General features: G+C 38.7%; 1 protein-coding gene across 6 annotated transcripts in view; it reads right to left on the bottom strand.

Annotated features, from left to right (window-relative positions):
- The window catches only part of kank1a (KN motif and ankyrin repeat domains 1a), a 47,714-nt gene that overhangs the window by 18,800 nt on the left and 14,591 nt on the right, over nucleotides 1–14,323 (bottom strand). For 2 of the 6 annotated variants that reach the window (XM_026930947.3, XM_026930946.3), the window contains exons 2-3: nucleotides 13,195–13,299; nucleotides 44–166 (exon numbers count right to left, since the gene is read on the bottom strand). In XM_026930947.3, the coding sequence (XP_026786748.3) occupies nucleotides 44–80 (37 nt within the window). In that variant the 5' untranslated portion in view covers nucleotides 81–166; nucleotides 13,195–13,299. Of the gene's footprint in view, nucleotides 1–43; nucleotides 167–2,994; nucleotides 3,252–8,042; nucleotides 8,253–12,193; nucleotides 12,258–13,194; nucleotides 13,300–14,323 lie in introns of those variants that run through there. The other 4 variants (XM_034298885.2, XM_026930950.3, XM_053228878.1 and 1 more) reach the window with 4 other exon arrangements.

Here is a 14,323-nt window from a genome sequence, read left to right as displayed (position 1 = left end):
AGTACTATAATTTTATCTACAATTCATTAGGAAGCAGTCTTACCTGCAGGGTTGCCGTTAAGGTGCGTGGTTTGGGCCATGACTACAGCCAATCACTTTCAACCCCACACAGGTGCTGAATGGGGTCATGCAAATGCCATGCATCAAATCCAGCTTACCATGCAACCTGACGACAGGAAACACACACAGCAAGGTAAAACATCATGCAATGCACACTGTCTGTATGCAAGGTCAAAGTCAGAAAAGCTTATGGCATACACACATAATAAAAAAAAATAATTAGTGCTAGTGTTTTGACATGCTTAATTTTAATGTCAGTCTGGTTACACACTTAAAAATTATTAACAATGTGCACAATTCAGATGTTATTATATATACAAAGAATAAGGTTAGTGACAAGGTTAGCATTTGTATTTTTCTTACAACAAATTTGTGTAATTTTTTTTTCTCCTGAGATCAGACTGAACAAGCTTAGAACTGTGTGTACTGTTGGAGATTGTGGGTAAACATTGTATTAGCATTACAGTGTGTATTAGCATTGCTGCTCTTATTTCTGTTACTTCTATTATTGCTGTTTTTATACAAACCCAACCCTTAACCATATTCCTGATGCCTATATCTTAGTATTATGATATAGTGAATAGTGCTGAACAGTGTTTTGTTTTGATGTTCATGTTTCTTGATAGCTACAAACAAACTAACAAACTACCTAAACAACTAACCAGCCAACCAGATAGATAGATAGATAGATAGATAGAAGTCATGGTTATAAAGCCTTAAGACAATGTTTTCTGTGAAGTTCAAGGGACATTTCAAGAGAAAGAGGAAATTATAAATGAAGTTTACATAGATCATCATTCCAATGGAGCACACACAAGTGATTTCATTCAGCAGTATCCAAACATTGCATTTTTTGGCTTACGTAAAGGCACAATGTAGTATACGCAGAAAAAGCAAACTAGGTCAGTATGAACTCCGCACATAAGGCCCCTATATCCGGGCACAGCAGAGCTCTTCTTTGCTTTTTAAGTGCTGGGCAACAAAACAGGGCTGCATTTCCAGAGTGGCACCTGAGAGCGACTCTAAATAAACCTGGGTAAACTTTAAAAGTAATGAGGTCAAATATAGACTGGAACAAAATACTTTCTCGTCTTGAGCCAGCTCAATAGCTAGTTTATCTCTGTTGTGAAAATAAACAGGGAAGGAGGCAGACATGAATCCCACCAATCAGGGGCCAGAATGAGGCTCTTTGACCATGTAACGCTGATTACGCGACACATGGTCATCAATTCTAGTGCTAAAGTCCATGGTGAGAAAGTGTCCAGGATGGTGGTCACTACTACACACTCTGATGTTATCACTCATGTTAGGCAGAGTCACACAGACATGTGCAGATGAGGTCGAGTCTGAGTTTACCTCCTGAAAAACCAGTAGGATATAGAAGCCTAAGGTGCTGTTCCCAGAAGAGCAGATCAGAACCACGTTAAACAATGCTAGATGCTAATCTTTATAACTAATGCCAAAAGAAACACATCAAAAATGGTACTTTCTAAAACAAATAGAAAATAATAGAAAATACCAAAGCAGAACCAATTTACATGGCACAGCTCGGCAATGAGTGCAAACCCGGGATTATCCGTATCCTGGCTGGGTGTGTGTTGTTTTATCATCATATAACATGAATTAGGAGTTTCTCTGGAAGTTATCAGGTGGTGACTAGTGATAGGCATGTTTTTTTTTTTAAGTAGTTACTCAAATAAATGCTTCTGAAATCAAACAAGGTTGTAACCCAAATGTCTTCCTATTCACTTCCTAGGGTACAAAATAGCATCACTGTACGTCATTCTATAAAGCCACAGAAAATGCACAAAACTGTGAGAATGTCATTAAAATTAGAGAAAGAACATTGTCAAACATGGACTGCACCATTTTTCATTTGCTTGAGCAGTTTCAGGGCACACTTTCTCAAAAACTCAACCACTCATCCCAAAACACACATTGACTTCATGCTTCATTTAGGCACCCAACAATAGAACAATAACGAACAGCATGATCAGACAGCTGTGCAATGAACAAAACTCTCTGCTATTTGAAGTGAAGACTTGCCAAAACTCCCTAGGGTCTTATACTCTATGACTCAATAATATCCGGCCACGCTCTGGCCAAAGGAGGGCAAATGGATCTAAAATGCTACTTCCTTTCCCAGCAAAATCACCAGTGTGGAAATTACATACTGCAGGACAGCATTAACATTACAGCAATCATAATAATGCTGCTTAAACCTGATTCACTTTGGGAAAACTGACATATTACAGCACAGAGAAGCTTACTGCATGTTCATCTTCTTTTATGTACAAGTAATTCTTTCTTATTTTAAAACTTTTGGGGAATTCACAGAACAGCAGCATAAAATGCAACTATGGTAGCACATGGTCTGGTTCAAATATTACATGCAATCGAATAAATCTCAAAGATACATCGTTTTAAATTAAAGCTAGATTAAAGATATTACAATAAAAGATATTACAATACATATCATTTTGCAAGATTGCTCACAATATAAGCACTCTGGCAAAATGTCTTTATATTGTAAGGAATCCTAATATTGTCAGGAGTCTCACAATATAAGGGATAGACTTGAACTGGGTGAGTACATGATATCTAATGCTCATATGCAAGTCCTATTTAATTCTATCATTAATTATGAAACATCAAAGATGCCAAGTTTTAAATAAATATGACAGTTAAACTGGAACCAGAATAACTCTGACTTTGGATTCCCTTAAGCAGTATTTATAAAGTTCAGCCTTTCAATGGAGATTATTAAGTTATAACACTTTTTATTCTACAATAAATCCTAAACTCTCTGAAAAGCAATGCTGTGCATGTTTAATTTACTCCATTATTATTATTTTTTAAAATCAATGACAGAAATTTAATTTAGAATGTAGTAATATACAACAATAGTCAAAATACAGAGCTAGATGGACCTACCGTCCTCCTTCATCCTAAAATCCCTCCACTTCTTCAACGGTTAGGTGCAGAGACTACTCCGATCATAGTCCTGCACCAAAGCACTTAGTGCTGTGTCTAATGTGTTGCAGCCAGAATTAGCCGAGTTGCTGAGATGACAGTGAAATGATCTAGGTCCTATATCAGGAAATGACACATCCTGCCTGGACAGATCAGTGAACTGTCTAGCAGTCTGCACCCTGTAAAAGACCCTCAGGTAGAAGGACTAGGTGGGATGCCACGACCAACATCGAGACATGTCTGAAAACTGTAACAGCACTAAAGCTTATTAATAGAAGTTAAAATGTGCAGGAGAGTTAGCGAATCTGTGTAAACTTGCAGGGCACACCTATATGTACAACACCCAACCCATAAACGTCTAATACCAGTTATGTCCTGACCTGATTGCAGGGAGGTTCATTTAGGTTATACATGCATTACCAGCAAGTGAGATTTAAAAGTGGAAGAAGGGTTGGAGGTGTATCATATCACAGGTGTTGTCAAAATATCCATAAATCAACTTGGACATGGTCTGTCTGGGTCAAATAGCACAGTGTGCACACATGGTGCAGTTTATGACCAGTAGACCAGGCCATGTTCCTCAACTAATGCTGCAGAAAAAAAAAAAGATGATTTTTTTTTTTTTTTAAATTAACAATGTTAATACAACTTAGTCTGTACTCATATAACAGCATCATGCTAGTACAACAATACCTGTGACTAGCATCAGGATCACCAAAATCCTTCCAGGAGTAATCTGTACTGCCCCAAATCTCTTACTAATACTATTCTCATGAAATAAGAAAAAAGTGGAACTAGTTCTGTTGGTGTGAGGTATCATCAGTCAAGATGAAGACGCATACTAGTGAGCTCAGCTAACACATTCCATGTCTCTAAAGAGCTGAAAGGAATCGCCTGACAGTTCCACCCAGGCAGAGGCAAAATGCTGCAGGCGTGTGCAGGTCTATGCAATGTACTGATTCAGATCTCTCAGGGAGGAGAAGAGCATTAAAAACGTAGGGATAACATTGTTACATTTCAGATAGCTAGACATCAACGTGAAATTTAAATAGATTCTTGCAAAAGTGAACATGCTGGATTTTATTAAAGCTAATAATAATAATAATACTAAAGCTGTTTGAAACAGAATTAGGTACACATGGCATGGCTTTTTGCTACTTATGACTAATCATAAGGCCATGGCCCACTTTGAAGAAAGGAGCCCATATTCAAACACAGATCCAATCTTCTCACATAATCTTCATATGGAAATATTTAGACATATCTGTGATATTTCCATCCTCCCTTTACCTGTCACAGCTTGCTCACTCAGTGGCCAAATGCGTCTACATTTTGGGTGAAGCTTAATAGACAATTCCACCAGCCAACAAGACACCCTCCCTAATTTATTTCTTGCCAGTAAATCGGTGCTGAACACTTTGTTCTATGCCGTCCCAAACACCACCTGAGCTATTAACATGAATGTCATTAATGTGACGCAAACAGCAATGCCACTTAATCACCCAGTCACAATTTCGTTCATGTATTTTTCACCCAACTTCCTTCTACTAGCCTTAGCCTACTTTCCTTCTTAAGTAATTTGAAATGTAGCTCAGGGTGTCGAACCAAGACTTTATAATCATTGTCTTTTCACAATTTTGTTATGCATTTGTCCAGAAATCTGCTTCCTCATGTTTGACCACTCAACAGACTGGTTCGAAATGTTCAAGAACCACACCCAGTATCTCTGTCCCTCCTCCACGAGTGTAGATGTGCACAGCATGTACAGTCAACTGCAGAACAAAAGCTCTACTAATTCCCCTAAGTATCGTAAACAAAGAACGAAGCTGACCAAAATGGCAGAACGATCCCACACAAGACACCAATTCGACATCACTTTTTTGACATCAAGTCGATGATATATGGATTATTTTTAAAAGTGTGCCCTGTTTAATTAAAATAACATATGACCACCTTGTATGCAGAGCCAAGTAGTAGCTAATAACCCAGCTTAATAAAAAAAGAAAAAAACATCAAGAAAAATAACAGACCCACCACACACTGGTTAATTCTCAGAAATCGTCCATCTATCCCTGACAGAATTGTCAATCAGTGATGGTCTGTCAGTCTCAAACAATTTAGCATCAATTTTACACTATTTTACACCATCAAGACATCAACACTTAAGCTAAATTAACTATGAACCATGACCAACTATTTCAACCCAATTATCCTGACGAAGAGACTGTGATGGGAGTAATGTGAAACCCCAGGTTCAGAGGGAGGAGTGGCATTTAAGAGCTCTACCATTAGAAAACACATAGTCGTTCCAGTTCATTCGCCAGTTCTTTGACTTAAGACCACTGTTGCGTCCTTTGTAGACATACAGTATGGAGGCTGCAGGCGCTGAGCAAATTGTGCAAACCCTAAAGGCTTAGTTGGTTTAATCAAAGCCAAAGAGTGGATGCAAGGATGCAGGAGAGGTTTGAGTGATGACCAATGTATTCCCTGCCCTTCTTAGACAAAAGCCAAAATAGAAGGAAAAAGACAAATTTCATCTTCTTGTTACCAGCAGAAACTCAGACAGCTGTCTGCCTCTTCATTAGCAGCCACTGTGAAAAAGTGAAAAAGCCTGCTCCTATCACCTCATAAAAGTGGTTGATTTTCCAGCATGCACGGCTGTTTTCCAGTGATGGAAAAACTGTGTGGTGTATACAAGCGCCATGTTTTTCCTACCCCTCACCAGCTACCCCTACCCCACTTATGAAGACGTGATTTTGAAGCTTAACTGGCAGCTATTTGTCTTTGAATGCAGGCAGCTGGAGTTCATTAACCCAAGCATGGCAATTCTAGAGACTGGAGTACAAAAAAAAGGAAGGAGGGCACACCTGTGCATTCGCATTAGGCTTGGTCTGGGCCAAGGCACTGGAGCTTAGCAGTGCTACAACAACCACACTTTTATTACCAAAGCCACCATACCGTGCCCCATCCTCTCCTTTCAAATCCAGCTTCAAAGCGATATAATTATCTTGACAAGCGTCCGAGAAAACAATGAAGACCCAGAATCAAAGACGAGTTTTCTTTCTCCCTTCCACTTTCCTGAATTACCTCCTTTCCTCCCTTCTTAGGTCTTTTCTGCTCAAAGGGCTGGGCTTCCAAATTAAAATGGGATTTCTTAAAGGCTATTTAATTTTTGAATCGATGCTAGTCTAAGGCAAGAAGCTAAAGAATCAATTCACAGCTATTCCAATCAACAGGCTATAAATCCCCAAGCAAGGCACCACGGGGTATCTTGTGATTTTAACTTTTGGTCAAAAACCTGCCTTTAAAAAGTACACTGGATTACCCGACTCTCCAGAACAGCATACACCAACGCTATCCAAAATGTCTGTCATCTATTTGTTGAAGTCAAATCTTTTAGCAGTCACACTCCTCCTACTAAAGATGACTATGCACTCCAGGCAACACAAGGATTTCAAAATGAAAAGAGGCCTGGCGAAGTGGAGCCAACCCCAATTCAGTCATGCTAAATATACACCTTCATTTGAGCCTGGCAGTGAGAATGACTTCATCATGATCTACTTTTGTCCTGATCACCATCACGCCCAGATGTATTAGCAATAAACAGCTCTCTTGGGGAGAGGCAAAAGGTCTGTTTATTAATGAAATGGGCATCATGTGTATGTTCCATGAAACGTTCCTATTTCTGTCTTTGAACATGCCGGTGCTTAAAAAACAGCAGAACACCAGTTCGTTATGTTCAGGTAATCGATGAGCCAAGTTTTAACTAAAAAAAAAAAAAATGGAGCTGTGGTCTATGGATGTTTTGACCATTTATTGATTATTATTAAAAGAGCAAATCTGATTTCACATTAGTTTACAGTAAAAAAAAAAAAAGGCATTCCTTCCTCCTTTCTGCACAAGTTAAAGTTCTGCTTAACATTCAAGCAACATTCCTGCATAAAAGACAGCTGCATTCCTTTAGAGGCAGAACCTCAAGGTGTGGACATGGTATGGTGTAGCAGGTGATCAGTCTAAACCGCCCAAGAAAGGCGAAACTAAGCTAGAAACATCAGTTGTTTTCTAATAGGAATAAAGAATTTTAATGTGTCTGGAGGCAGTAATAACTGACATCTCAGGATTAGGTCACTGGATTGGATTTCAATGCCTCATTTAATTTAAAATTCCCTCTCTCTCTCTCTCTCTCTCTCTCTCTCGCTCGCTCGCTAACACACACACACACACACACACACACACACACACACACACACACACAACTCAACTCCAAGAATGTAAGGAGCTTAAAATGACTTCAGCAGAAAAACACAGATTTTCTTTCTGCTAAATTACAGGTCTAGAATAACAGAAAAAGGCCACAGTCACTTTACATTTCTCAGGGCTATTCCTCAGAGAAATTGTTGTGATTCTGTCAGACAAATTAAACATTACAAGAAACATGCAGTGTTTAATGTGGATTTCAAAGCAGTGTGTAAGAAAAGCTGGAAGACATCGACCTTTCAGATGAAAGAGTATTCACTCACTAAATATACAGTCTGCTGGCACCTTCATTATTTCTTTCGTCTCATGTGCCAAAAAGCCTCAGTCCAGCCATTTTCTCAAAGCAGTAATATAGTCTACTGAATAAGACACTACTATTGTTCAGGGTGGGGAGGTTAAAAACCTGAACTGATCTAATCTACTGAACACATTACATTATCTAGACCTATGCCGAGCTAATGGGCTAAAGCAGTACGTGTTAAGATTAATTTGTGCTGCTTGCTGCTGCAGGTTTGGCTGATTACACTCAGGCAACACTGCCATCTAGAGACATGGACAAAATATATATATATAAAAAAAAAAAATCACCTGCTCATTTATGTTTAACAAGACAATATCAAGCTATGAAAGAGATTTGGCCTTCTTCTGTTTAAGAGACTGTGGAATGTAACCTAAAAGAAAGTTTCACTCTATTATATAGTCTCTATCCACCACACACAGGTGTCACATTCACAAAAAGAGATCAAAATTACCTCAGAACTGCTTTGTCCCATGATTCTCCAGCACAGTCCAAAGAATTTGGGTGAATAAAAGGTGCCCAAGATATCCAAATAAAAATGAAATAATGAAACGTTTTTGACCAAACTATAATGTGCAATTCAGAAGAACACAAAATGTGCTTGCAAAATGTGCTTGAAAGATGTTATCTTCTTCATCGCTAACAGAGAGACCGCATGCAGTGAGGCTCAGATGGGCTCTGGACAAACTCACGGTGTCATTCAACAATGGCTCGACCTCCCCCTTTGCATACCCAAGAGACAATTGCAGGGGCTGGGAGGTGTCTAAATCGCTTACGCCCTCTCTTTCTGACACATATAGACATCGTGACAAGTTCAGCTCTTCCTCAGTGCAGGTTTTCTTTCAATAATCACTCAGATCTTAGGTCGCCTAGACTTACACTTTGTCTAGTTCATGGTCATTCTTTGCTGCTCATGCCCTTTCTTTTACCTTTTGTCCCCCTTTTCTTTGTTATCAGCTCCCCTCTGTCCATTTGACCAAGGACAGGCTGGAGCCAGTTATTTATTTAGCTCTCCGGTGGAGCCAGGCAGACTGAGGGGCCCACGGCTGGTATTCCCTACTTCAGAGCTCTGAAATATGGTGAGACAACAAGAGACCCCTAACCTCCTTTCACAAAAAACATACACACTGAGCACTGAGTCAGATGGGATTCAATCTAGAAATTCAGCTTGATTCAGATGGTCACCTTGTACTTTTTAACTTTTGAAACACAATGGCAAATGTTTGCATAGCACCCAGGAATTCCACCGCTTAATGAGTTGGGTGACCTTCCGAAGCTCTTGTCGTCCACTCTTAGCTCCAAAGCTCCAAAAGAAAGCTGTAGTTAAATCAAGGAACAACAGAGGGCTTTGCTCGCCCAACTTCAAACTGTTGTATTCAGCAACCTGTCAGCATGCTTGTTTGACCCGTGAAGTGTCCGGTTACCTCGGCCTGGAATCCTATGGAGATGGATGGTTGACTTTAAGTGAACCGAAAGGCCAGTTTATTCCAAAACAGCCTTTTAAGAAGTCGTCTGACTTTTTAAACTAAATGGCTGCGCATGACGTCTTTCAGTATTCCTAGGCATCATCCAAAAAGTAGAGAGAGAATCCAAAAGTAGAGAGAGAATAACAAGTAAAAAAGTCTGGCCTTGCATATGAGGAGAAAGCAAATGTAGCAAATATTACAATTCAGTACAAATCTTAAGGAAAATAATTATGTCAAGATGTGAGAACATGTGAGTTTAACCTTTGGTAAAACTGAACTGAAAAACATCAAAAAGTATAACCCATAAGTCTACAGTGGAATGAATTTCCAACCAAACTCACCTTGCCAGTTTTAAACACAGCTGGGTTTAAAAACAAGTGGGATTTGTCTGACCAGGTCACTTGAGCTGGCCAAGCATCAAATGGTACTATGCAAACAAAACTACCTCTGAGCCACAGGTGCAGCTAAAGGACCAACTAGGGAACTGGCAATCTTATCCATCAAATGTGAGCCCCTTTGCTAGCAGCACATTAAAAACCAGTTTCCCTTTCTGCCTTACAAAGGAGGACTTCCCATGCTCCTAAAACAAACAACTAAAGCATCCCCTATACATGTATAACAAATCACCTGTGGATTGGTCTTCAAATGTGCTTTAATGGCCATTTCCGATATCACTTTGCATATATATATAAATTCAAATAGCAACTGACAAGAAGAATAATGACCTTCAACAACTCAGCTGGAAAACACACGCATTACACAATCACTGACACAGGACTCCACCAGGCATGCTTTTGCATAATCATGAAACGGCTCATTGCCGTGTGGCTGGTCCTATTGTATTCGCTTGGATCCATATTCAAGACTCTGATCTACTGTTTATGCCTCTCCATCTGCTAGAGCAGAGCAGCTGTTCGTCCCACTATTTCCCCCTGTCATAGCTAGCCTTTTGTTTTCAGTGGTGAAGACAGCCCAGAGGGACAACATGAGGTGACATCATGGTCAGGGATGATTAAATACCTTCTTTGCTATTCAGACAGATATCAGGAGGCATGATGATTTGGACTGGGCTTACTGATGCTGTTGAGGACCAACCGACATGAGCATATACATATTCCCTAGGCTAATAAATATGTCATATGCTTTCAGAGCCCTACAGCAGAGTAGCCCTAGGGCTGGAGGGTGGGACAAGCAAAGATGCTGTTTTCTTGACACTTCCAATTTGCTGAGACATATGACCTTGGTGATATCAAGTGATAAATCTACATTCAATAATTAAATACTTTTTGCAGAAGATGGATCCATGAAACACATTGTTATAACTAGCTCTATTTTCAACCTAGTGCAATGTGGAAAGGAAGAGAACATACATCCTGCATACTCTGGCAATTTTGGTTGTTGTCCCTATCCTACCAGTCCTGGGGCTTTGGGGTTTGCTCCCTTGTTAGTGTGCTGCATCACCACTCATGGCAGGATTGAATGGAGGTGCATGCAATCACAGCAGAAATAAGTTCCTGTGGTAAAATAGAGACAGGCCAAGATGGCCTCTGGCACAATAATGGAAGCACTAGTTGTGTATAGGGCGTGTTGCAGGGACAAAACACCTGTTTATAGAAAATGTAATGTTTTCTTAAGAAATGACCACATTAAGCAAACCAGCCAGTCCTAAAGTCATTTTCCAAGTATTAATGTTCAATTCAGAACCAAGAAAGATTACAATACAAACACTAAAGGTGTGGTTAAAAGTCTGACGAGTCAAATGCATTAACAATTAACGTTTTTATAAGAAAAGGAAATGTTTAATCATAATATCAAAATACTGCACTGTTTAAAATACTTCATTATGCTTAGAGAAATGGCCATCCAGTTAAAGCTTTACTAAAATAGTCCAAACTTCAAGCTCTTGATAAAGATCATAAAGATTGCCAGTTTCACAGACCACAACATCCCTAGATAGGACAGATTAAAATCTCACATTTTGTGTGTGGTCTTGAACATCAGTGTTTTTAAACTCATGTACTCTCACACGCCAGTCTCCTAGCCTATCACTAGACTGTACAGTACATTCTGTCAACTAAAATGGACAAGAACTGCCAGTACTTTACAAGTAGGAGTCTATTTGAATGATATTGCAAACGACCAAACTCAGACTTATCCCGTATCCAGTGAGACAGAATGTCTTACACTTTTTTCAATCCAGTCACTAGATATTGCTCCTAAAAGCTTGTTGTCACAAAGTTCAAAAGGTTTTCACTGCACAAATATGTGCATATGCGCACAGAAATCAGGCTTGTGACTTTGTGTTAAATATGCCATTGTCCAATCTGTCCTCTACCAGCCACAGATTAAGGACAGTTTGGTCAGGGCGAGGGTGCAGTGTTTACCCATTGTTTTGGGTATACACATTAATTCTTGAATATTATGGCATTATGGCAGGATGGCATAACCCACACAGGAGAAGTGCACAATAGCTTTGTCCTACTACTTGACAGATGGTGTTGTTCAATATGTCAGGAAGACAATAACATTGGAACAAATGCTGCAGGCAGCAGAGAGACACAGAGTACAAACAAGCTCGACCCCAAAAACCATTCCACATGTGCCTCAAGACGAGCACATGGCCGTCCTTTTCTAAGTTTCATCTTCATCACCTCCACAGATTATATTTTCATTACCATACTTTCTATCTCTTGTTCATTCTTAAACAGGACAGAACCTTATATTACTAAGCATTACATTTGGCTGAAATAACACAATAAAAGGTGAAAGGTGGTCAAACGTTTTTGGTTTTATTTATAGTTAAATGTTTTCATTCTTAGATGTGTAGCCTGGAGGGCTGAAACTTTCACTGGAGTTGTGCTATCTATAGTTGTATTGTTACTCTGGACTCCACTTAAGAGTCCCAAACAATTTTTCACCTGCCATATCTAAAGCACGAATTCTGACTTTTAATACACAAAGTGTAGGGTGACTGGTGGAGCAAAGAGTGATTTGTCCCCAGCTGCAGAAACATCTAGCATTTAAATCATCTAATTTAATAGCAATCACGAGAGATGGAACCTATCAGTGATTCCTGATACCAATGTCAATCGGCTCAAATCTAATGAAAGAATAGCCTCAAACAGAATCAGACTCCCACCTTCAAGATTCTGAAGCTTGTGGCCAATGGGTGGCGCATCTCAGGAGACATATCTTCGTGAGCACTTTGGCATAGAAAAAAGTTTGCTGGACAATGTTAGCGTTGGGCATGGAAGGAAAAAAAAAAAACAAAAAAAAAAAACTAGTGTACACATTTGCTTAAGGAGTCACTTAAAGCCTACAGGTTTCTACATGTCTACCACCTAACCTGTTTAAAAAAAAAAATCAAACAAACCCAGAGCTGAATAATTTAATACATCGTGACCTTAGCATTACACAGTTCTACCTCTCATTCTTTCTTAATCCAAATAGAAACTTAATGTGACAATATGATTCCCAGTAATTTTAAATACTGGGAAAGAGATTCAATATTAGCTACTAGCATTACACATACACATATCTTACCCTTTTTCTGTTAGTTGTAGTGCACAAGAATATGAAATGTCTTAGGTGCTTTAATTTTTTTTTTTTATACACACTATGGCAAATCAAGCTCTTTTATAAGCACATTGTGGTGTGCAGTTACACCATGATGTGTGCCGAGTGCTGTGGTTGACAGTGTGTCAAAAGCATCCGGACATCCATTCACAAAGATAGCACCTTCACAATGGAGCTCTGTCTAAGAATACGTGCTCAAGCAAAAGGAGTAGGACGGTGAAACCACAAACTGACACTCCAATTTAAAAACATCAGGCCTTTTTATGTGGAAAAAAGGCCTCATGATGTTGAAAGAGTATGTATGAATGTTAAATGAGAGAAAAAAAATGTAAATAGTAAATGCTTTCATCCAAATTGAATTATATTAGCCAGCTACAGCTAACTCGGCATAAAGTGCCTAGCCCACAGCCACATGACCTTCAAACATGTTGAGTCATACAGTTATCAGACTGCAAAGCACAACAAAGTGCGTTAAAAGGAATGGTTGAAGGGAGCGTAAGAAGTAACCAGTACAAACCGTTTAAAGTGAGTATCTGAGAACTGAAAAGTATAAGACAGAATTACCTTTTGTTGAGAGGTGTGCACCCTCCACTTTCAGAAAGCAAACTCCTTAAAAGTGTTTTGTGTTGTCCAGAGGAAACTCTTCATGGATAGACAGCTAGCTTTTGCCTAAAGAAAAGTGGAAAAAGTTGCAAACCTTAAGTCATTGTGCTTTTCTTTTTGGTACAGAAATATTTCTCACAGGCAAAGTGAAAATGTTTGTATTTGTACTTGAAATTTACACTGACTTGTAAAAAAGCACAGGCGATTCCAGATATGTTTATGAAATTTTTCAGTCATTTGCAATATTTTGTAATGCCAAATAGTAGTAAATGAAGGCCACTGAACCTCTGTTTTAAGACATTTCACCATCCATGCAAAGGGTTCCTTCATTATATGTAAAAACTTCCCAAATTCATGCTATTACATCGGTTTCAATTTGTGAATTAGTGAAACAGGACATGATTGGAAAACTTATGTTGACAGATTGTGCTTGGGCCATTCTGAATCCAAAATTATTTTTCACAAAAAAAAAAAAAAAAAAAAAAAAAAAAACCACACATTCAAGTCAGAATTCTGGATTCATGTAAAAACTCATTAATTTATTAGATTTTGTATAGTGCAGAGACTAAAAATAAATCACAAATGAGTAGTATTTGAAAGAGAAAGTGGGACTAAAGAATACTCAGATGAGTATGAACAATCATTGTGACAAGACCTAAGCCTTAGGTACTCTTCTGCATTACATGCCCCATCAGGAGTCAGAGAGGAAACACCATAATCTAAAGTGATGGCCATTATGCAGAAAAGAACTGAGAACGCTAAAATGCACTGTGTTCATTTACAATTCGGAACCAGGAATGCTCACACATTTTGGTTTCCTTTGTATACAGCATGTATCCTCCAGATAGGCCTGGGCCCAAAAAAAAAAAAAAACTTGATTGTTTTTCAACTTTGTGAATGATTCTCAATTGTGATTTAATTTTTTTTTTGTTCTTACATAATGCAATTGAAAAATTATGCAATTTACTTAAAGTTTTTTCTTTATTTATTAGAATGGACTTTGGAAAATGTAGATGTGCAAAAATAGTAATAGCACCATCTACAGCAAATAGTGTAAACAATGGTTCTTTTAAATAAAATTTTTTTAAAG

This window comes from Pangasianodon hypophthalmus, chromosome 24, assembly GCF_027358585.1.
Source record: "Pangasianodon hypophthalmus isolate fPanHyp1 chromosome 24, fPanHyp1.pri, whole genome shotgun sequence".
Classification (NCBI taxonomy): Eukaryota; Metazoa; Chordata; class Actinopteri; order Siluriformes; family Pangasiidae; genus Pangasianodon; species Pangasianodon hypophthalmus.
Note: the sequence above shows the minus strand (reverse complement) of the source record. Positions and strands in the feature narration are given on the sequence as shown.